The following is a 25,566-nucleotide window of genomic DNA, read 5'->3' on the forward strand; positions in this document are numbered from 1 at the left end:
CAAAACAAACAAAAAAAAACCTAAAAAAAAAAAAATATATATATATATATGTGTGTGTGTATATATATATATAGTGTGTGTGTATATATATATGTGTATATATATGTGTATATATGTGTGTGTATATATATGTGTGTATATATGTGTATATATATGTGTATATATATGTGTGTATATATATGTGTGTGTGTATGTGTATATATATATATATATATATATATATGCAAACTTAACCTAGGAAAATATTAAAATTATAATACACCTTAATCAAATAGGGGTAACTTAACCTAGGAAAATATTAAAATTATAATACACCTTAATCAAATAGGGGTAACTTAACCTAGGAAAATATTAAAATTATAATACACCTTGATCAAATAGGGTCTTTCTTACTTAAGGTATTAGGAAATCAATAGAGAAAAGCATTATGATGTCAGTGTATGCCAAAATGTCAGTTGATATTGGGAATAAAAATAAGAAATAAAAATTTATAAGCTGGATAGAAGGACCAAGACTATGTTATACTTCATGACAAAATATTAGAAATAGCCGGGCGCAGTGGCTCACACCTGTAATCCCAGCACTTTGGGAGGCCGAGGGAGGTGGATCACCTGAGGTCAGGAGTTCGAGACCAGCCTGGCCAACATGGCAAAACCCCTATCTCTACTAAAAATACAAAAATTAGCTGGGCGTGGTGGCACACAACTGTAGTCCCAGCTACTTGGGAAGCTGAGGCAGGAGAATCTCTTGAACCTGGGAGGTGGAGGTTGCAGTGAGCCTAGATCACGCCACTACACTCCAGCCTGGGTGACAGAGCAAGACTCTGTCTCAAAAAAATAAAAATAAAAAATAAAAGAAATATTAGAAATATTTCCAGCAAAATCACTAAGGCAAGTATACCTAATGTTTTACTATTTTCCTAGAGGTCAGAACCTAAATGATAAACTTTTAAAAATAAGAAATACAAATATAGATTACAAGGAGATAGAATTGCACCATTTGCAAATAATAGTACACTACTTAAAATAACCAAAATAATAAACTGACAAACCAAAAGTAAGTTCAGCAAGGCAGTCCCATATAAAATCAACTAGCTGGGCCAGATGACTCACGCCTGTAATCTCAACACTTTGGGAGGCCGAGGTGGGCAGATCATGAGGTCAGGAGTTCAAGATCAGCCTGGCCAACATGGTGAAACCTTGTCTCTACTAAAAATATAAAAATTAGCCAGGCGTGGTGGTGCATGCCTGTAGTCCCAGCTACTCAGGAGGCTGAGGCAGAAGAATCGTGTGAACCCAGAAGATGAAGGTTGCAGTGAGCCAAGATTATGCCACTGCACTCCAGCCTGGGCGACAGCGTGAGGCTCCGTCTCAAAAGAAAAAAAAAGATCAACTTATACAAACTTATAAAAACAAACTTACTTTCCTACAAACTGGCAATAAATAATTAGAAACTACAATGGAAACATTAATTTCATCATCAATCACCAGAAAAACATAAATGAATAAGCTTAGCAAAATATAAGCAAGTCATAAGGCCAGGCGCGGTGGCTCATGCCTGTAATCCTAGCACTTTGGGAGGTTGAGGTGGGCGGATTACCTGAGGTTGGGAGTTCAAGACCAGCCTGGCCAACATGGTGAAACCTCGTCTCTACTAAAAATACAAAAAGTTAGCCAGGTGCAGTGGTGTGCACCGTAATCCCAGCTACTCTGGAGGCTGAGGAAGGAGAATCACTTGAACCCGGGAGGTGGAGGTTGCAGTGAGCCAAGATCGCGCCACTGCACTCCAGCCTGGGCTACAGAGACAGACTTCGTCTCAAACACAAAACAAACAAAAAATATATAAGCAAGTCATATATGGGTGTTAAATAATTTTGCTGAGAGATGTAAAGTATATCCAAATAAATGGAGATAAATGCCATGTTCCTGGAGGGAAATCTCAATATTATAAGTATGTTGATGCGCTGCAAATTTACAAAGTCAATGTAAATTCAATCAAAATACCAAGAGGACTTCTTAGGAAACTTGATAAGTAAATATAAAATTCATCTGCAAAGACAACGTGCACATTTTGTGGCAACATGAAGAGGTTGGCAATTCCCCTCCGCAAATATTAAGGATAAAACTGGATAAAATTATCAAAAACAACCATTTCAGGGGACTGGAAATTAACCAAAAGAAGACTACAAAGAGAAAAGTCTTTAGTCTAGAAAAGCTGCTAAAGTTCTATGTATGAACGGTAAGAAGCTGTGCCCTTTGGCCTGAGGTTGCTCCTAAAACCCCCTCCCAGCTACGGTGATGAGCCTGGCAATTTTACCGGCTGAATATCCCTTGTCCAAAATGCTTGGAACTAGAAGTGTTTCAGATTTTGGATTTTTTTCAGATTTTGGAATACTTGCAGAATACACACTGGCTGAGCATCCTTACTCCAAAAATCTGAAATCCAAAATGCTCCAGTGAACACTTCCTTTGAGCATGGTGTTGGTGCTCAAAAGTTACAGATTTTGGAGCATTTCAGATTTTGTATTTTTTGATCATAAATGCTCAACCCATACCAACATGAAACTACCAAAAAGAACCTAGCAGTTTGTTGCTAAAAAGGGTGGGCTCATTTCCGGGTAGGGCAGTGAAAACCTGTAGCTTTGGTGGATAAAAGTGCTAGGCTTGGTTGGGAATAAAGAGGAAAACTTTGCAGTTGGTCTGAGGTTGATATCCTGGTTAGGATAAGTGCCTAAGCAGTCAGAAATTTAATGGAAAGATTATGTAAATGAGAAAGCTACGGATGCATGGTGAGCCTATCACCTTTTAAGGCTCTCAGGAAACAATGGATAGAAGACAATGAAATGACATGTTCAAAGTACCGACAGAAAAAAACAGAACTATAAACCACAAATTCTATATTTAGCAAAACTATTCTTCACAAGAGAAAGCAAAATACCTTCCAAGACAAATGAAAACTGAGGGAGTATGTTGCTAATAGACCTGCTCTATAAGATACACTTTTTTAAAAAAGGGCATGGCATGGGGAGGTGGCTCGCACCTGCAATCCCAGGTGTGATTTGGGATGCCAAGCCAGGAGGATCGCTTGAGGCCAGGAGTTCAAGACCATCCTGAGTAACACAGAGTATCCCCATCTTTACTAGATAGGCATGGTGGCATGTGCGTGTAGTCCCAGCTACTCAGGAGGCTGAGGCAGGAGAATCACTTGAACCCAGGAGGCAGAGGTTGCAGTGAGCTGAGATCACGCCACTGCACTCCAGCCTGGGCAACAGAATGAAACTCCAACTCAAAAAATAAAAATAAAAAAAGAAAAGAGTTCTGGAGATGGTTAGTAGTGATGGTTGTCAATATACTTAATGCCATGAAACTGTATACTTAAAGATGGTAAGTTGTATGTTAGTTATATTTTACCACAATTAGAAAATAAACTTTTAAAAAAGACAATATATATATTTTTGCTTTCTACTCTTTATTTATTTGAAAACCTAAGATTTTTTAAGAAATAATGATTTTTAATGTAAAATCATAACACATATTGTTGGGATTACAACAAATATATATGCATATACACATACCTGAATGGCACTAATAGCCCAAAGGTAGGAGTAGAAAATGGAGTTATATTAGAACAAGTTGCTGTATTTTACTGGAACTGAGTCAGTATTAACCTGAAGTAGATTGTGATCAGTTAAAGGAACACAGAAACACTGAAAAATAAATTTTAAAAATATTTAAAAATATATGTAAGTATGTATGTATGTATGCGTGTGTGTGTGTGTATATATATATACACACATATATGTGCATGTTTTTTATATATATAGGTAAAAAATCAACATAGGAACATCAGTGTAGGCTTTGACATGTAAAGAGCTTAGAAGTTGTCACTCCTAGCTGGGTGTGGCAGCTCACACCTATAAATCCCAGCACTTCAGGAGGCTGAGGCAGGTGGATCATTTAAGGTCAGGAATTTGAGATCCATCTGGCCAACATGGTGAAAACCTGTCTCTACTGAAAAAAAAAAATTAAAAAATTACCTGGGCATCATGGCAGGTGCCTGTAACCCCAGCACTGGAGGATTGACTGCCCCAGCTCCCACGGAGGAGCTCAGTCAGTTAAGACTCTAGCAGTGCAAAAGCAGGAGCTAGATGAAGACTGAAGGGGCCCAGGGCCTTCCTCACTGCCCCTGTCCAGGAACATCATCGTTACTACTGAGGATCCCTGAGTAACTCTGGACACGACGGGTACACAAATTCAGTTTCTTTCTCATTCGGGGCAAGTTACTCTGTACTTACTGCTTATGCAGGAAAGCCCTCCACTAGGACAATGACTGTTATAGGAAATGAAGGAAAAAATAAAGTCAGGCATTTCACCCCTCCTTTAACCTGCCAATTTGAAAAACAAATTTTCCAGCAGGGGTTTCTAATAGTACCAAGCTGCCCAGTCCCCTTGTTCAGAAGAGATTTTATGGTTAAAATAGGGGCACTGCTACAATTTAATCACTGCCTGGGTGCTAATGGTCAGTGATGCAGACAACGTTCTGGACCATGTCAACAAACAGGTCAACCTGCTAGCATGGTATACTGGGGGGCCTGGAAGGGCTAGAATGGCAGTGCCAGTCAACATACAGCTTAAAGGACCCGGTCATTATCCCAACCAAAAACAACACCCAATTAAGCTGAAATCAAACACCTGCTATCCCAATCCCAGCCCAATCTTGGGCCCTTGAAAAAATATCCCCACCCAAATCTCCAACTATAAGAGAAGAACTCCCTTCAATTTAATGAACCTGCATGACATATTTGACTTCAAAATTATGGAAATGACAAAGGTTACAATGACAAGACAAGCAGTAAACCTTCTCCAGTCCTATCAAATCAACCTTTCTGGAGTTGCGTCCCCTCAAAAACCCATTAGGGGCCCAATGTCGATGCACACAGAACTAAAATTCCAGGCACCACTTTGTATTAAAAGAAGCCAAAATTCTGGTCAAGCCCTGAGTACCTTGAAATATCTTCAATGCAACCACCCCCTAGAGATTAACCTCTTACATGATCATGTAAGCTATGCAGTTACCCAGACTGCATCATTTAGAAAACTTGTATGGTTTTCATGAAAACCACCCTTAGTTAAGGCTACTTTAAAGGATATGCAGTCTAAGTACTGTCAGGGTAGGCCCACTAGCTGTATGCACATTTTCCCCTGGGAAGGCTATACTAATCCTGAGACATCTAGTTGCCTTTTAGTCCCCCAGTACAAAAATAGCTCTGGGTGTTGGCTGGTAGACACTAAGCATAACCACCTAAACTGAGAGAACAAAACCACTTGGGCAACTCAGAGTACTTCCCAAGTGTTGCGGGAAGTCAGGGACCCCGAATGGAGGGACTGGCTGGAGCCGCAGCAGAGGAACATAAATTGGGAGATTTCATTTTAATATGGACATTTATCAGTTCCCAAATAATACTTTTATAATTTCTTATGCCTGTCTTTACTTTAATCTCTTAATCCTGTTATCTTCGTAAACTGAGGATGTATGTCACCTCAGGACCACTGTGATAATTGTGTTAACTGTACAAACTGATTGTAAAACGTGTGTTTCAACAATATGAAATCAGTGCACCTTGAAAAAGAACGGAATAATAGCAATTTTTAAGGAAGAAGGGAAGACAACCATAAGGTCTGACTGCCTGTGGGGTCAGGCAAAAAGAGTCACATTTTTCTTCTTGCAGAGAGCCTATAAATGGACGTGCAAGTAGGAGACATATCGCTAAATTCTTTTCCTAGCAAGGAATATTAATATTAATACCCTGGGAAAGGAATGTGTTCCTAGGCGGAGGTCTATAAATGCCCGCTCTGGGCTCTGGGAATGTCTGTCTTGTGCAGTTGAGATAAGGACTGAGATACGCCCTGGTCTCCTGCAGAACCCTCAGGCTTACTAGGGTGGGGGGAAAACTCCACCCTCGTAAATTTGTGGTCCAACCAGTTCTCTACTCTTGAATCCTGTTTTCTGTTGTTTAAGATGTTTATCAAGACAATATGTGCACTGCTGAACATAGACCCTTATCAGTAGTTCTGCTTTTGCCCTTTGCCTTGTGATCTTTGCTGGACCCTTGTCAGTAGTTCTGCTTTTGCCCTTTGTCCTGTTCCCTCAGAAGTATGTGATCTTTGTTACACCCTTATTAGTAGTTCTGCTTGTTGCCCTTTGAAGCATATGATCTTTGTATCTACTCCCTGTTCTTACACCCCCTTTTTGAAACCCTTAATAAAAACTTGCTGGTTTGAGGCTCAAGCAGGCTCACAGTCGTACCGATATGTGATGTCACCCCCGATGGCCCAGCTGTAAAATTCCTCTCTTTATACTGTCTCTCTTTATTTCTCAGCTGGCCAACACTTATGGAAAACAGAAAGAACCTACGTTGAAATACTGGGGGTGGGTTCCCCTGATACCCAAGGCCCCCTCCAGCCTTTAACCAGGGCCACTGTAGCAGGGACCTTAACCACTTGGGAAAAGGAAAACAACAAGCTAACCTACATGTTCATCATAGAGAACAATTTTTGTCTTGAAAAACAAGCAGCCTTTTTCCTGTGTGGGACTAGTTCCTACTTATGTTTACTAGCCAAATGGACTGGAACCAATTGTTTGCACTGCACACTTGTTTACTTGGCCCCCGAGATCAATATAGCTCCCAATAACCAGTCTCTCATTATACCTTTAACTGCAACCATCAGGCACAAACAAGCCATCCAACTCATACCCTTTCAGGTAGGGTTACAAATAACTGCAGGCGTAGAAACAGGAAATAGTGGGCTTCCAACTTCTCTATCCTATTACCAATGCTTGTCCAAGGAGCTTTCAGACGGCTTGGAAGACACTGCCCAAAGTATGCCTTACAAAATCAGGTAGACTCTTTGGCAGTCACTTTACAAAACAGAAGAGGACTGATAAGGTTTGGCTCTGTATCCCCACCCAAATCTCACCTTGGATTGTAATAATCCCCACGTGTCAAGGGTGGGACCAAGTGGAGGTAACTGAATCATGGGGGCAGTTTCCCCCATGCTGTTCTCATGATAATGAGTGAGTCTCGCAAGATCTAATGGTTTTATACGGTTTTATGGCATTTCTCCTGCTGGTGCTCATTCTCTCTCCTGCCACCCTGTTAAGAGGTGTCTTCTGCCATGATTGGTAGTTTCCTGAGGCCTCCTTAGCCATGTGGAACTGTGACTCAATGAAACCTCTTTCCTTTATAAATTACCCGATCTTGGGTATGTCTTCATTAGCAGTGTGAGAATGGACTAATACAGGGACTGGATCTCCTAACTGCTGAAAACAGTGGCTTATATCTTTTCCTAGAGGGAAAGCACTGTTTTCATATCAACCAATCAGGATTAGTAAGGGATGCTGCCCCAAAATTAGCTGACCAGGCCTCTAAAATATGACAACAGTTGTCCAAGTCATGGGGCCCCTGGTCAAGGATACTAAGCTGGGTTTCATGGCTCCTTCCCCTAGCCAGCACATTATTAATAATTATACTTACATTGATTTTTGGACCATTTTTGTTTAATCATGTAACCAGATTTATTTCTTCTCACCTAGAGAACATTAAGCGTCAAATGATCATGCAGCAGGGCTTCTAGCCAGTTCCAGGTGACGATGCCAGCCCTAGCCTTCAAGAAGTCACCCTCTCTCCACTAGACAGAGCAGGGCAAGAGTTCAGTGGTCCCCAATATGTAGGGACTCTGCCCTAATCCGCACGAAGCAATTACAGAAGACAGACCATCAGTTCCTCTGCCTCCCATAAAGATTTATTGGGATCAAGTCTCTCAGGGGGAAATGAGGCAGAACAGGGTCTGGAACAGGGAGCCTGAGGCCAACTAGCAGCTGGCTTATTGGAATTGGGCCAAAAGAAAAACCCCACCTCTCCATGCCAAGGGCCAGAGGCCCCTCCCTCTACAAAACCCCCTCTCTCCCCTATTGCTAATTAGTTATGGGCCAAGACTTCACTTCAGCCTCTGATTAGTAATGGGCCAAGCCTTCATTTGTGTAGGGTGCAACCAATGGGAAGCCTCCAAACGGTACCTAGGAATGCTACCAAATTCTTTTAGTTTAGTACAAACCTGAAAGAACATTGCAATCGGGGCTCTTGAGCTGCTTGCTTGAGCCCGCTTACACTCTGTGGAGTGTACTTTTGCTTCAATAAACCTGCACTTTCGTTGTTTTGTTCTTTTATTGCTTTGTTTGTGCATTTTGTTAAATTCTTTGTTTAATGTGCCAAGAACTGGGACAACTCATAGTCAAGACTTTCCATCTGGCAACAACAGAAGTGTTGGCAAAGATGTAAAAAAATTAGAATCATCATACATTGTTGGTGGGAATGAAAAATAGTATAGCCATTGTGGAAAACTATTTGATGATTCCCCAAAAAGCTAAACAGAATTACAAATGACCCAGCAATTCTATTCCTAAGTATATACAAGAAAGAATTAAAAACAGACACTCAAGGCCAGGCGTGGTGGCTCATGCATGTAATCTCAGCACTTTGGGAGGCCGAGGTGGGGGGATCACCTGAGGTCAAGAGTTAGAGACCAGCCTGGCTAACATGGCAAAACCCCCTCTCTACTAAAAAATACAAAAAACGAGCTGGGCATGGTGGTGCTTGCCTGTAATCCCAGCTACTCAGGAGGCTGAGGCAGGAGAATCGCTTGAACCCAGGAGGCAGAGGTTGCAGTGAGCTGAGATCACGCCACTGCACTCCAGCCTGGGCAACAGAGCAAGACTCCATCTCAAAAACAAAACAAAACAAAATAAAAAACAGATACTTAAATACTAGAAGTACATGAATGGTCATAGTAGTACTATTTGTAATAGCCAAAAGGTGAAGAGAACCTAAATTTTCACCAACTGATGAATGGATAAACAAAATGTGGTGCCATCCATACTATGCCATATTATTCATCCATAAAAAGGAATGAAAAACTTATACATGCTACAATATGTATAAGCCCTATATACATTATGCTAAGTGAAAGAAAACCTCCCATAAAGACTGATGGGCATCATATCCAAAGACCACACACTGTATGTGAAATGTCTAGAGTAAACAAATCTACAGAAACAGAGAGTAGATTCCGTCTCCTCCAGGGGCTATGGTGGAGGGAAAAGTAGGGAGTGACTGCTAATGAAAATAGGGCTCTTTATTTATTTATTTATTTATTTATTTTGAGACAGAGTCTTGCTCTGTCGCCTAGGCTGTAGTGCAGTGGCTCAATCTCGGCTCACTGCAACCTCTGCCTCCCAGGTTCAAGCAATTCTCCTGCCTCAGCCTTCCGAGTAGCTGGGACTACAGATGCACACCACCACACCTGGCTAATTTTTGTATTTTTAATAGTGATGGGAATTCACAGTATTGGCCAGGCTGGTCTCAAACTCTTGACCTTGTGATCCGCCCCCCTCAGCCTCCCAAAGTGCTGGGATTACAGGTGTGAGCCACCATGCCTGGCCAATAGGTCTCTTTTTATGGTTATGAAATGTTCCAGAATTACATAGTGGTGATGGCTGAATAACTTGTATACATACTAAGAAACAATGAATTCTACACTTTAAAAGAATGAACTTTATGGTATATAAATTATATCTCAATAAAGCTGGGGTTTGTTTTTGTTTTTGAAATGGAGTCTCACTCTGTCGCCCAGGCTGGAATACAGTGGCACAATCTTGGCCCACTGCAACCTCTGTCTTCTGGGTTCAAGTGATTCTCCTGCCTCAGCCTCCTGAGTAGCTGGGATTACAAGTGCACACCACCACACACAGCTAATTTTTTGTATTTTTAGTAGAGATGGGCCAGGCTGGTCTCAGATTCCTGACCTCAAGCAGTACACCTGCTCAGCCTCCCAAAGTGCTGGGATTACAGGCATGCACCATCACAACCAGCCAATAAAGCTTTTTTTTTTTTTTTTTTTTAAGAGAAAGCATAAGCCAAATAATGGGAGAAGAGAGGAAAAGAGCAAGCAAGAATAAATGTTATACTTACCAATATCTCAAAGATTTAGGAAAAAAGGGAATGAGTGGGTTTCAGAGATATAGTTCAAATTAAAATGGCACTGAAGAGCACATCAAAACCACAATGAGATACCACTTCACGCCCATTAGGATGGCTATTCTCAAAAAACCAAAATAACAAGTGTTAGTGAGAATGGGAGAAACTGGAACCCTTGCGCACTGTGATGAAAACATAAAATGGTCCAAATGCCATGGAATACAGTATGGCAATTCCTCAAAAAATTAAAAATAGGCCGGGCGCGGTGGCTCACGCCTGTAATCCCAGCACTTTGGGAGGCTGAGACAGGTGAATCACGAGGTCAGGAGATCGAGATCATCCTGGCTAACATGGTGAAACCCTGTCTCTACCAAAAATACAAAAAAATTTAGCCGGGCGTGGTGGTGAGCACCTGTAGTCCCAGCTACTTGGGAGGCTGAGGCAGAAGAATGGCTTGAACCTGGGAGGCAGAGCTTGCAGTGAGCCGAGATCGCACCACTGCACTCCAGCCTGGGCAACAGAGTGAGACTCCGTCTCAGGAAAAAAAATAAAATAAAATAGAATTACCATTACCATATGATCTGCTATATCCACTTCTAGATACAAGCCCAAAACAATTGAAAGCAAGATTTCAAAGGGATATTTTTATACTCGTGTATATTAGTCAGGGTTCTCTAGAGAGACATTAACTAATAGTATAGATAGATATATATAAAGGGGAGTTTATTAAGTATTAACTCACACAATCACAAGGTATCACAATAGGCCTGCTGCAAGCTGTGAAGCAAGGAGAACCAGTCCAAGTTCCAAAACTGAAGAATTTGAAGTCCAATGTTCGAGGGCAGGAAACACCCAGCACGAGCAAAAGATGTAGGCTGGGAGGCTAGGCCAGTCTCGTCTTTTCATATTTTTCTGCCTGCTTTATATACTAGCCATGCTGGCAGCCAATTCAATGGTGACCACCCAGATTAAGGGTGGGTCTGCCTTTCCCAGCCCACTGACTCAAATGTTAATTTCCTTTGGCAACACCCTCACAGACACACCCAGGATCAATACTTTGCATCCTTCAATCCAATCAGTTGACACTCAGTATTAACCATCACAGCATGTTCATAGCGGCATTATTCACACTAGCCAAAGGGTGGAAGCAACCCAAGTGTCCAATAACACATAAATGAATAAACACTGGCCAAAGACATCAGAACAGGAGATACCAAAAGTACACAGCTCTAAGAACGGGTTTATGGAGAAAATACAAAACATGTAAAAGTGGAAGACAGGCTGCTGAGAAAGTCTGACATACATTGAAGAGGAATGAGATGAAAGAAAAAAGAAAGATGGGAGGATTTTTTAAATGCCAGAATCATGAAAGTTATTATCATAAAATAGAATAAAATGGCAAAGCAGTTCATCGTGGTCTTTTTGTACATTAGTTATACGTGCCCGTGATAAACAGGGCATGTGTATTCACTGATAAGGATCATTTCGAGGTCCTATGGCATTAAATAGACAACTAGCAACTCATACCTTATCTGCATGATCAGGCAAACCTCTTTCAAAGATTAAGGTTTCTGGGTTTCAACTTTAAGAAACCACAGCAGAAAAATGCACTTCAAATTTGACCTATCCAGTTTAAAAGATCAGTTGGAAAAAAGAGTTCCATTGAAGCGGAAAACAAAACAAAAACAAGAAATGATAAAAAAAAAATTCAAGATAGAAGTGGGTAATGTACAGAACAAAATAGTGAAGAAGATAAGAAAAGTAGGCGGCCGCACGCAGTGGCTCACACCTGTAATCCCAGCACTTTGGGAGGCCGAGGCAGGCAAATCACGAGGTCAGGAGATCGAGACCATCCTGGCTAACACGGTGAAACCCCATCTCTACCAAAAAATACACAAAATTAGATGGGCATGGTGGCGGGCACCTGTAGTCGCAGCTACTCGGGAAACTTAGGCAGGAGAATGGCATGAACCCAGGAGGCAGAGCTTGCAGTGAGCCAAGATTGCGCCACTGCACTCCAGCCTGGACAACAGAGCGAGACTCCATCTCAAAAAAGAAAAAAAAAAAGAGGCAGTAGCAGCCAAGATTACCGAAGAGGAAAAAAAAGCACATTTTGGAAGACTCTGGCATCAGTATTCCAAGTTTCCACTAATCACCTCACATCCCTATACCTCCACCTCAATCTCTTCCTTTCTGTTGATGACCCTGCCTCGTTTTTCTGTTTGTTTGTTTGCTTGGTTGGTTGGGTTTTTTTGGAGATGAAGTTTCACTCTTTGTTACCCAGGCGGGAGTGCAATGGCATGATCTCAGCTCACTGCAACCTCCGCTTCCTGGGTTCAAGCCATTCTCCTGCCTCAACCTCCAGAGTAGCTGAGATTACAAGTGCCTGCCACCACGCCCAGCTAATTTTTGTATTTTTAGTAGAGACAGGGTTTCACCATATTGACCAGGCTGATCTTGAACTCCTGACTTCAGGTGATCCACCTGCCTCGGCCTTCCAAAGTGCTGGGATTACAGGCATGAGCCACCATGCCCAGACGACCCTGCTTCTTTACCAAGCAAAGTAAAAATTCCTTTAATTATCTGTGTGCTTAAGAATTTTCCAGATCCTTAGATATCTATTCTTTGTTCCTGCTGGGCAACATAGTTAGACCCCATCTCTACAAAAACTACAAAAAAATTAGCAGGGCGTGGTGGCATACACCTATAGTCCTAGCTACTTGGGAAGCTGAGGTGGGAGGATCTCTCGAACCTGCGAGGTCAATGTAGTGAGCTGTAATTGCGCCATTTCGCATTCCAGCCTGGGCAACAGACCCTGTCTCAAAAAAAAAAAAGTTTATTTTTAATTAGCAAAAATGATAAAATATCCCCATATCACCAGAAAACTGCTCCATCATCAATCTTCTCTCTTCATTGTATTATTAACCTTTCCCTCTTTACTAGCTTCCTTCCTCAACATATAAGTATGCTCAAAATTTCTCCATCTTAACAAAAACTCTGCCTCCTCCCTGCAACCTCTTCAAACTCATTAGCCAGAATGAGCTTTCTAAAAGACAAACCCATCTAATTTTACACTTTTGTTGAAAATCCCTTAAGAGAGTTCTCTATTACCTTTGAGAAATTTTTCAAAATCTTAGTGAGAGGTGAAGCCAGCTGGACTTCCTGGGTCAAGTGGGGACTTGGCGAACTTTTCCTGTCTAGCTAAAGGATTGTAAACGCACCAATCAGCACTCTGTAAAAATGCACCAATCAGTGCTCTGTGTCTAGCTAAAGGATTGTAAACACACCAATCAGCACTCTGTAAAAATGCACCAATCAGTGCTCTGTGTCTAGCTAAAGGATTGTAAACGCGCCAATCAGCATTCTGGAAAAACGCACCAATCAGTGCTCTGTGTTTAGCTTAACAATTGTAAACGCACCAATCAGCACTCTGTAAAATGGACCAATCAGCACTCTGTAAAATGGACCAATCAGCAGGACATAGACGGGGACAAATAAGGGAATAAAAGCTGGCCACCCCAGCCAGCAGCGGCAACTCGCTCGGGTCCCCTTCCATGCTGTGGAAGCTTTGTTCTTTCACTCTTCATAATAAATCTTGCTGCTGCTCACTCTTTGGGTCCACGCCACCTTTAAGAGCTGTAACACTCACCGTGAGGGTCTGCAGCTTAATTCCTGAACTCAGCAAGACCATGAACCTACCGAGAGGAACAAACAACTCCGGACGCGCCACCATTAAGAGCTGTAACACACCGTGAGGTATGCGGCTTCATTCTTGAAATCAGCGAGACCAAGAACCCACCAGAGGGAATAAATTCCGGACACATTAGGATATTATTTCTGACCAATAAATGTTCCTTTGTGTGCCTTATTTTCATATACCTATCCAAATTGTAATGTCATTTTCCCATTATACCTCTCTTTCCAAGAAGTATAGTATATTTTTCCAATCTTTAAATCTGGACTTGGCTATGTGACTTGATTTGGCTAATGGTACATTAGCAAATATGACATAGCAGGGGCTTTAAAAGCACTTCTGCAATGAGGTTTTCCCTCTCTTGCCACCAGGAACCTAATTGTGATTCATTTTCCAGGATTCAGCACAAACAATACTGCTTTGGATTCCTTGACCATACTCTCAGGATGAAATACCAATCTTTTTCTTTTTCTTTTTTTTTTTTTTTGCTGCATAAGAGCGCAGCAGGAAGGCCCCAAAAACAGAGAGTCTAACCAGAAAGAGACCCTACCAGACCTTGATCTATGAGAAAATAAATTTCTGTTAAACAGCATTTTGTTAGGGTAGCCCAAGCAGAATAATACCTGTACACACAGTATAGCGAATTGACACAGCCCCACTAATTATTTTTTAAAAGGTTACTACTTAAAAACCACTTATTTTTGGTAGATGTCCTTCAAGTTTTAAATTAATTTATGCTAACTTAAGCTAACAATATGTTGCCTTTTGTTACTATTTGCTCTTACTGGATCATCGAAGTTCTTTTCTTAACAGTGTCTAGGATTGCACAGAGTGAAAATAGCTTCAGCTAATTCACCAAAGTAGACGTTTGCTACGGGTACGTAGTACTAGAGTAACGCATTCATATTAATTTATTCAAATGTTTGAGCACCAATTTACTTGATAAGGGCTATAATAAGGATGAAACAAAACATACCCCCAACTCTCAACACTACTGAGGGAAGAGAGAAAACACGATTTGTGGAACAGGATACTGGCTTTTGTAGGTTCTGTCCTCTTAATATAACCCATATCTTCATATTGTATATATTAATTCCTCTAAATCACCTTTCCAAATACCAAAGTCAAGCTTTCATACATTAGTAAATTGAAAACTTCAGCTGGGTGCAGCAGCTCACACCTGTAATCCCAGCACTTTGGGAAGCCGAGATGGGCAGATCACGAGGTTAGGAGAGCGAGACCATCCTGGCTAACACAGTGAAACCCTGTCTCTACTAAAAACACAAAAAAATTAGCCAGGCATAGTGGCGGGCACCTGTAGTCCCACCTATTCGGGAGGCTGAGGCAGAAGAATGCCGTGAACCCCCGGGAGGCAGAACTTGCAGTGAGCTGAGATTGTGCCGCTGCACTCCAGCCTGGGCGACTGAGCGAGACTCCATCTCAAAAAAAAAAAAAAAAAAAAACCTTCAAGGTACAACATAGTGGTGCTTCCTGCTGGTCAACTGTTCTGTTTTGACATACCAATACAGCAGTAAGTGTGCTATTATTTAACTGTTTTATTATTTCAGTGAATATTTATCTATTGCCACAAATTCAATATTAATTTTTTTAAATTCATGAAAATGATAAAATCAAAAGGCCAACAGCTGTGATCATACAATAAAGAAAAGATGGAATTAAGTATGCTAAAGGCAGGAATCTTTGACCAGTTCAATTATTAAGTAAAAGACAAAGTATATGGCTCAGAGTGGTGACTCATGCCTGTAATCCCAACACTTTGGGAGGCCAAGGCGGGTGAATCACTTGAGGTCAGGAGCTCGAGACCAGCCTGGCCAATATGGTGAAGCCCTGTCTCTACTAAAAATATAAAAAATTAGCCAGGCGTGGTGCACATCTGTAGTCCTAGCTACTCAGGAGACTGAGGCATGAGAATCTCTTGAACCCGAGTGGCAGAGGTTGCAGTGAGCTGAGATCTCACCACCGCACTCCAGCCTGGGCAACAGAGCCAGACTCCATTTCAAAAAAAAAGTTAAGTGGAAGTGATAAAAAAAAGTGGAGAAATCTTTGGAATCATGAACTGTTGATAATAGAAAACAATGCAAGTTATGAAAATCCAAAAAACAGTCATGGGTCCATAAAAATCTTAAATAATGCATATTATAGATTCCTTAGTCACTTCAACATGTCAAAATGGGAATTTGAGATAAGAAGTTTTTTTTTTTTTTTTTGAGACGGCGTCTCACTCTGTCGCCCAGGCTGGAGTGCAGTGGCGCAATCTCTGCTCACTGCAACCTCCACCTCCTGGGTTCAAGGGATTTTCCTGCCTCAGCCTACCGAGTAGCTGGGATTACAGGTGCCCACCACCACGCGCGGCTGATTTTTGTATTTTTAGTAGAGACAGGGTTTCACTATGTTGGCCAGGCTGGTGTTGAACTCCTGACCTCATGATCCATCCGCCTTGGCCTCCCAAAGTGCTGGGATTACAGGCATGAGCCACTGCGCTCGGCCTGAGATAAGAATTTTTTTGTAAAAATTACTCAAAATAGATAAATCTATTGAGACAGGAAATAGATAAGCAGTTGCCTAGGACTAAGTGTTAGGGGAAATGGGGAGTGGCTGCTAAGGGGTATTGGTGCTTTTTGGGGGGTGATGAAAATGTTCTAAAATTGACTGTAGTAATGGTTACACAACTCTGAATGTACTAAAAACTATTAAATTGTACACTTTAAATGGGTAAATTATATGGAATGTGAATTGTTTCTCAAAAAATATATTGCTGATTAAAACTTTCACTTAAAACCCTTAACAGTTAAAAAAAATTTGACAATGTTTTAAATATGCTTTTCTTGTTTTAAAATCATATCTGTTATTCCAAGATTTAAAAAGAAGTAAAACACTTGCACCATTGAAACTTTATTTTTACTCCCCTAGAAATAGAACCCTCTCCCTGAAACAATTGTCCAACTTTTACACCTTTGACTTTCATTCAGATTTCAAGAACAAATATGGGCAGGGCACGGTGGCTCATGCCTCTAATCCCAGCACTTTGGGAGGCCGAGACGGGCAGATCACGAGGTCATGAGATCGAGACCATCCCGGCTAACACGGTGAAACCCTGTCTCTACTAAAAACACAAAAAAATTAGCCTGGCATGGTGGCAGGTGACTGTAGTCCCAGCTACTCAGGAGGCTGAGGCAGGAGAATGGCGTGCACCTGGGAAGTGGAGCTTGCAGTGAGTCCAGATCACCGCACTGCACTCCAGCCTGGGCAACAGAGTGAGACTCGGTCTCAAGAAAAAAAAAACACACACATATAAATAGCAGACAGCCTATATAACACAGTAAGTCCTCTAAACAAAGTATGAAGAAAATGCTGAGGAAGTCCAGCAGCTGGAACTCACTATCCTCACATAGTCTACTATTATCTCTTTAGAGGACTTGCCTGTCATTCTACAACTTACCTTCATCATGACACTTAGTGCATATTTTTGATCTTCCCGCTTTGCTGCAGCTTTTGCTTCTGTAGCTTCTTTTGCTCTCTCTTGTGCTTGTAAAATAGATTTTTCTCTAATTCTTTGCATCATCTCTTTGTCAACTAAAATGTACAGAATATTGCTAAATTAGAACTATGACAAATTTGCTTTACTTATGAGAAAACTACTTAAATAAACTGACCCAGGATGAGATTTCTTTGTACCCAACTTCACAAGGAACATGGAAAATATTTTTCAATATTAAACTGGCCAAGAAGCTAATGTTAAAAGGTAAGCAACTAACTGTAATAATAATCAATGACTAGAGAATGAAGGGGGTGGAGAGGAAGAAGAAGGGATGGGGGAGGGACACAAGAGGCAGGTAATGAGAGGGAGAGGGTGAGGATGAAGGCGCAAGGACACATTTATCCTCTTCCTTCTCTGTTAAGAAACTAGGGCTATTTGCTTATAAACCTGATCACAATAAATCATCATTTATATAATATATTATATATTATATATATTATATATTATATACATAATATTTATAATATATTATATATAATATTAATTATATATAATATAATATATATAATATTAATTATATATAATATAATATATATTAATTATATATAATATAATATATATAATATTAATTATATATAATATATATTAATTATATATAATATAATATATATTAATTATATATAATATATAATATATAATATAATATATATTAATTATATATAATATAATATATAATATATAATATAATATATAATATTTAATATAATATATAATATATATTATTATATAATAATATAATAGGTAAGTTTATATATGTATTTATATATATTATATTTTATATAATATATATAAATATATATAAAACCTTACCATTCACAGCTTGTTTGTTTGTTTTCCTGAGACGAGGTCTCTCTCTGTCACCCAGGCTGGAGTGCAGTTAAGCAATCACAGCTTACTGCAACCTTAACCTCCTGGGCTCAAGCAATCCTCCTACCTCAGCTTCATGAGTAGCTGGGACTACAGGTGTGTGCCACCATATCTGGCTAATTTTTAAATTTTATGTAGAGACGAGGTCTCACTATATTGCCCAGGCTGGTCTTGAACTCCTGGGCTCAAGCGATGCTCCTACCTTGGCCTCCCAAAGTGCTGGAATTACAGGCATGAGCCACCCCGCAAGATCTCACAGTTATCTTTATATTTGATGTGGCCCAATGTTTCACAAACTGCAGGCTGCGATCCGTTAATGGGTAAATTATCTTACAAAGGGAAGGATCAGAGCCTGAGGGAAAAGATCTAGCCTTTAAGCAGAAAAAAAAAAACAGAAGGGGAGAGGACAAAACTTGAGGGGAAGGCAAAGTAGGGGAGAGTAGATAAGGGGTGGGTAGAGGGATGAATCATACCCCAGGCATGGGTTCTTAACCTTTTTTGTGCAGCAGACACCTTGGCAGAGTAGTGAATCCTTATAAATCCTTTCACAATGTTTTAAAATGTATGAAATAAAATATACAGGTCTACAAAGAAACTCAGTTATATCAAAACACTTATAAAACATTAAGAAATAAAATTGTGATATACTTTTGTTTTTGAGCCGGAGTCTTGCTCTGTTGCCAGGCTGGAGTGCCATGGTCCGATCTCAGCTCACTGCAACCCCCGCCTCCTGGGTTCAAGCAATTTTCCTGCCTCAGCCTCCCAAGTAGCCGGGACTACGGGTGGGCATCACCACGCCCACCTAATTTTTATATTTTTAGTACAGACGGGGTTTCACCATGTTGGCCAGGATGGTCTTGATCTCCCGACCTTGTGATCCGCCCGCCTCGGCCTCCCAAAGTGCTGGGATTACAGGCGTGAGCCACTGCGGACGGCCAAATTGTGATACACGGTTATGTGCTTCTTTATTAATGCATTAATATATAGCAACAAGTCTAATATTGTAATTTCAAAGCAGAGTATAAAAGAGGTATCTCTGATATAAACATACTTTTGTTTTTGTTGATACTACTTGCTATGGTCTGAATGTTTATGTCTCCCTAAAACTCTTATGTTAAAATCCCAACCCTTAATGTGATGTTATTTGGAGGTGAGGCCTTTTGGGAGGTAATGTCCTTATACAGAAGGCCCCAGAAAGCAGACTTGCCCCTTCCACCATGTGAGGACACAGTACGGTGCCATCTACAGGAAAGGGAGCCCTCACCGCATACCAAACCTGCCAGGACCTTGATCTGGACTTCCCAGCCTACAGGACTGTGAGAAATAAATTTCTGTTGTTTATAAGCTTCTCAGTTGATGGTATTTTGTTATAGTACCCAAACAGACTAAGATACTACTATTGTTTGTTGCCTATCTTCACAATTGAAGAGAATGTTAAATATCAGTTAGAGGTAAGTAAAAGTGTGTAATTTTATTCATCTAAGATCTTGGCTAAGAACTAGGACTGAAATTAGGTCTGAAGCCTCTTCTCATCTCTCCTCCTGTTTAAAAACAGGAAGGTAGACAGCTAAGTCAGCTTCAGCGGCAGAAATAACTGGAAGAACATTAACTTCCCAAATGAAATACTCCATGTCTAATAGAAATAAAGAGTGTATCAAGAAGGAATTTCCAGAAAAAATGAGAAAAATTAGAGTTTGAATAATGAGGTAGACAGTCTACGTGTATAAACTGGAGTTCCACAATATTTTATGTGAAAAAAAATGGTTAAATAAATAATCCCACTGAATTGCAAGTAAAATTGAGTTTGATTTCTTTTTTTTGAGAGAGGATCACATACTGTCACCCAGGTTGGAGTGCAGCATTATGAGCATGGCTTAATGCAGCCTCCACCTCTTGGGCTCAAGTGATCCTCCAACCTCAGCCTCCCAAGTAGCTGGGACTATAAGGCACATGCCACTATGCCCGGCTAATTTTTTTTTTTTTAATAGAGGTGAAGTCTCCCTATGTTGCCCAGGCTGGTCTTGAATTCCTGGGCTCAAATGATCCTCCCACCTTGGCCTCCTAAAGTGCTGAGATTACTTTAGGCATGAGCCACTGTACCTGGCAAAACTGAGTTTGATTTCTTTCTTGTTTTTTTTTTTTGAGACCGAGTTTCGCTCTTGTTGCCCAGGCTGAAGTGCAATGGCACAATCTCGGCTCACCGCAACCTCCGCCTCCCGGGTTAAAGTGATTCTCCTGCCTCAGCCTCCTGAGCAGTTGGGATTGCAGGTATGCGCCACCATGCCCGGCTAATTTTGTATTTTTAGTAGAGACGGGGTTTCTCCATGTTGGTTAGGCTGGTCTCGGACTCCCAACCTCAGATGATCAGCCCGCCTCGGCCTACCAAAGTGCTGGGATTACAGGCGTGAGCCACCGCGCCCGGCAAACTGAGTTTGATTTCTAAAGGAATCTCAAACCTGGTTTCTGAAGTAGAATCAATGTTCATTGTGATATAAATTAGTGGTTTTTTATTTTTTATTTTTTTTGAGATGGAGTCTCGCTCTGTTGCCCAGGCTGGAGTGCAGTGGTGAGATCTCAGCTCACTGCAACCTCCACCACCCGGGTTCAAGCGATTCTCCTGCATCAGCCTCCCAAGTAGCTGGGACTACAGGCATCCACTACCACGCCCGACTAATTTTTGTATTTTTAGTAGAGACAGGGTTTCACCATGTTGGCCAGGCTGGTCTCAAACTCCTGACCTCAGGTGATTCACCTGCCTCGGCCTCCCAAAGTGATGGGATTACAAGCATGAGCCACTGCGCTCAGCTTAAGTCAGTTTTAAGACTGTTTTGATTTGTCTAAATCAGAGGTTGGCAAACTATGACCCATGGGCCAAATCCGACCTGCTACCTGTTTCCCCTCAGCCCACAAGCCTTGAATAATTTTTACATTTTTAAATGGATGAAAAAAATCAAAATAACATTTTGTGGCATTTAAAAATTAGATGAAATTCAAATTTCATTGTCCATAAATATGAATCACCTGTGGCTACTTTTGTGCTACAATGGCAGAGCTGAATAGATATGACAGAGACCATATGGCCTGCGAAGTCTAAAATACCATCTGGTCCTTTACAGAAAAAGTTAATTTACAAGAGTCAAAATAAATGTACATTCAATTTTAGGTAAGAAGTCAAAACAGACTGGGTGTGTTTTATGACATCCTCAGGCCCCAACATAGACTTACTGAGTCACAGAGGAAGTAAGAGGTCAAAAAACAGGAACCTGATTCTTTAAAACTCTTTAGGTAGTCTGGGGCTCACTAAAAAAAAAAAAAAAAAATTAAGTAAACTGGCTATGTTAACCTACCTTAACCAGTATTCTCTGAGCTGAATACCCGATCTTAGAAAAATAAATTCTACCTTGGTCTTGGAAATTAAAAATTAAATTCCACTACAAGATACCAAGAAAGCCTTGATAGAAAGAATGGTTGCAACTCTTTCTACCCTCAAGAGTCCATATTCAAGGCTTAATGCCAAAGGCTTAAAAGAAATTCCAGGCAGTAGTCTGGGTGCAGTGGCTCACGCCTGAAATCCCAGCATTTGGGAGGCCAAAGTGGGAGGATCACTTGAGCCTAGGAGTTCAAGACCTATCGGCAACATAGTGAGACCCTGTCTCTACAAAAATAAAAATAATGACCTAGGTGTTTTGGTGCACACCTGTAGTCCCTGCTACTCAGGAGGTCGAGGCAGGAGAATTGCTGGAACCTAGGAGTTTGAGGTTACAATGAGCTATGGTAACACCAACCGCACTCCAGCGTTGGTGATAGAGTGAGATTCTATCTCTTAAAAAACTCAAAATTAAAAAAAATAAATTCCAGGCAGTAAACATAAAGTATTAGAAAACATGACAACTAAAGAAGGAAGGAGGAAAACAGGGCTAAAGCAGTAGAGGACAATTACTGACTATGGAAGCTGCTCTTGGTATTAGTACAAAGTACTGACAACTAGCTTAGTAAGACTACAGAGAACTAGCTTTAAAACTGGGGATGTCAGGCCGGTCGCGGTGGCTCATGGCTGTAATCCCGGCACTTCAGGAGGCCAAGGCGGGTGGATCACTTGAGGTCAGGAGTTTGAGACCAGCCTGGCCAACATATAGTGAAACCTTGTCTCTACTAAAAAATACAAAAATTAGCTGGACGTGGTGGCACGTGCCTGTAGTCCCAGCTACTTGGGAGGCTGAGGCTGAAGAATCACTTAAACCTAGGGAGGCGGAGGTTGCAGTGAGCCGAGATCGCACCACTGCACTCCAGCCTGGGTGACTGAGCGAGACTCTGTCTCTCAAAACAAACAAACAACAACTGGGGATTTCAACTTTGGCTGCACATTATAATTCCTGGAAAGCTTTTCAAAAACTTCCAACACCTGAGTCCTATTCCCAGAAACTGATTTCACTGGATTAGAGTATTATTTTAAAATTCCACAGCTGATTCAAATATGTAGCCAGGGTTGGGAACATCTGCTCTAGAGTGAAACTGCTAAGGCTCCAGTTCCAGGCTGCCAGTCAGTAGCTGTGTGATTTTGCCAATTACTCAAACTTTCCATATGTCAGTAGCCTCCCCTGTAAAAAAAAAAAGGGTAATAATACCTAAGTGACAGGTTGTTTCATGGAATTACAGGCATGTTAACACCTAATGCAAAGTTAAGTACTCAATAAAGGCTATATATCAGGAGGGCTTATCCTTAAGATATGAGCCCACATCTTCTGCTTAATGTGCTCTAACTTTGACTAATTCAGCCTTTAGGTTTATTTAAATGGCTGCTGAAGCACTGTATCACTTAAATCAGGCTCATAAGCCTTTTTTTTTTTCTAAAACAGCAATTGAATGAGTTCAGGATATGCCACCCCAAAATATGCTGCTTTCATATAGCGATCATTTTGAGTTAAAGGCACTTGAAAGCAGCAAATGCAGGGAGAGGTTTTGTCCCAACTCCTCTTATCTGCCTAAAAACAGATTTTCCAAAGGAACCCAAGTGTCATAAATCTCTTCCCCTGGAGTTTCATTAACCAGGGAATATTGACTATTCTCCCAGAAAAGGAAACTACAAGTCAACACCACACTCTGACAAATTTTCTTAAAAACTATCACATTTCCTATCTATTCTTCTAAGGATCCATTCATCTTTCCTAAAAATCATTTCCTGTTCTAAGCGGCCTACATCCCCTCCCCCTTCCCCTATTAAGACAGTCCCTAAGCTCTCAAATCTCACCGCTTGGGGGGTATTCACTTTTTTCCCTGTGATGCCCTCAAGCACTAATATTAAAAATTCATAAATTTCTATACATTTTCTTCTGTCAATCCTTCTGTTGTTAGTTTATTTTATAGACCCAGCTATTGAACCTTGGAGAGTAAAAGGAAAGTCTATCTGGCCGGGTGTGGTGGCTCGCACCCGTAATCCCAGCACTTTGGGAGGTCAAGGCGGGTGGATCACTTAATGACCGGTCAGGAGTGTGAGACCAGCCTGGCCAACATGGCAAAACGCTCTACTAAAAATACAAAAAAATTTAGCCGGGGGTGGTGGCGGACACCTATAATCCCAGCTACTTGAGAGGGTGAGGTAGGAGAATCCCTTGAACCCCGGGGGCAGAGGTTGCAGTAAGCCGAGATCATGTCACTGCACTCCAGCCTGGGCGACAGAGCAAGACTCTTAAAAAAAAAAATCTATCTTCCCCTACACAATATAGGTGCTTCAAAATAAAATTTTTTAAAAGGTCTGAAACCGAAAAGGTACAACCAGATGAACATCTTTTAATAAAGAACTTACCACCCGTCACAGAAAGGGTCTCCCACATGGCCGCTTCTTTTTTATACAAGGTGAAGACAATGGTGTCATTCCCAATCTTTGCTTTGCTGCTCTCATCGTCTATGGGAGCATAAAGAAATGCCTCAAATAAAAATGGAGGAAAGTTGACCTATGCAGAAGGGTGAAAACAGAAACTAAGTTAATTACACAAATTAAGCACGCGTATTAAGAAACACGTGAAAAAGGTAAAATAACTTTCTAAAAGGCCCACTAAATTTATGCCAGGTAGTGAAAGATTAGCAAGGCATATGAGGAAGCCCTGGATAAAAGTAGTCTCTGATCTGATTATCTGCCTACAGATGGTGTGTTACCTGTATGGGATTCATTTTTTTAATAGGATTAAAAATTTAGGACGTTTATCTGCAAAGATGAGCCTGTTGCTCGTGCCCAGCTGCGCTCTTGCAGAAGCTTCGGACCACACCCCCGGAGACCGGCAGGCAAGACTTGCATTCTTACCTTCAGATAGTTTTCCGTGCAGAACACGTCCGTGTCTCTGACGCACACGCCTTTGAGGGGCAGAGACAGAAAGACGGCAGTCTTCGTCTGCTGCCAGCTGTAATCGCTAACCTGAAGGGGCATTCCGGTAGCAACGGGAGCGGATAGCGCGGCTGGTTGCTTCTTGCGCCTGCTTGGTTGCTAGGGAAGCTGGGGTTACCATGCGCCAGCCCTTCCGGGTCAGGCCGGCCGGGAGCCCGGCGTTCCCAGCGTGCTCCGGCGCCACCACCTCGCGGACTCCATGCGTGACTATCCAGGCGCCCAGACCAGAGAGTGATGCCGATTCTTGGGGTTACCTTACGATCTGAGCGAATGTTCAAAGAAGTAGGCCCATACCCTCTGCTTGAGAAAAAAAAAAAAAAAAAGCACTCCGTGGGTCGGGCGCGCTGGCTCACGCCTGTAATCCCAGAACTTTGGGAGGCCGAGGCGGGCGGATCACCTGAGGTTGGGAGTTCGAGACCAGCCTGACCAATATGGAGAAACCCCGCCTCTACTAAAAATACAAAATTAGCCGGGCGTGGTGGTGCATGCCTGTAATCTCAGCTACTCTGGAGGCTGAGGCAGCAGAATCGCTTGAACCCGGGAGGCAGGGGTCGCAGTGAGCCGAAATCGCGCCATTGCACTCCAGCCTGGGAAACAAGAGCGAAACTCCGTCTCAAAAAAAAAAGAAAAGAAAAAGAAAGAAAGAAAGAAAAAAGCACTTCCAGCCTCATAATGCGATAATGCTAAGGAGGGCTGTGGGCATAAGGCTCGGGAAAGCAGCCCATGAGGAGCAGCTGCAATGCCCATACGCCCTTGGTGCAGTGTCTTGTCTGTTTATTCTGACTGAGGCTATTAAGAGTTAGCGCTAGTTGTTCTGTTTTGCAAATTTCTTGGTCATACAGACTGTGAGCAAATGTGAACCTGAAAGAGCCAATCCGTCAACATCCAGAGTGGCTAACTGGGTCTAAATTTAAAATAGAGACACGTGGTCATTTACCTACTAGAGGTCACACATGGACTCTGCGTTCTCCCCAAACCCACACCTCTGTTGAGTGTTGGGTCTTATAGGGCTCACCTGCCTCAACCAATCAGGG

At 41.5% G+C, this 25,566-nt stretch overlaps 1 protein-coding gene across 9 annotated transcripts in view; it reads right to left on the reverse strand.

The window, feature by feature from the left end:
- The window catches only part of DNAAF4 (dynein axonemal assembly factor 4), an 86,690-nt gene extending 61,861 nt beyond the window's left edge, over positions 1–24,829 (reverse strand). For 5 of the 9 annotated variants that reach the window (XR_674497.5, XR_674496.5, XM_009428982.5 and 2 more), the window contains exons 1-3: positions 24,452–24,829; positions 23,957–24,104; positions 17,188–17,321 (exon numbers count right to left, since the gene is read on the reverse strand). Coding sequence is in view for 7 of the 9 variants with exons in the window: in XM_009428982.5 (XP_009427257.1) it covers positions 17,188–17,321; positions 23,957–24,104; positions 24,452–24,574 (405 nt within the window). In the remaining 2 variants the exon portion in view is untranslated. Of the gene's footprint in view, positions 1–17,187; positions 17,322–18,801; positions 18,925–23,956; positions 24,105–24,451 lie in introns of those variants that run through there. The other 4 variants (XM_063793989.1, NM_001009083.3, XM_016927028.4 and 1 more) reach the window with 4 other exon arrangements.
- Between the last annotated feature and the right edge of the window lie 737 nt (positions 24,830–25,566).

The sequence above is a fragment of the Pan troglodytes genome, chromosome 16 (genome assembly GCF_028858775.2).
Source record: "Pan troglodytes isolate AG18354 chromosome 16, NHGRI_mPanTro3-v2.0_pri, whole genome shotgun sequence".
NCBI classification, from domain to species: Eukaryota; Metazoa; Chordata; class Mammalia; order Primates; family Hominidae; genus Pan; species Pan troglodytes.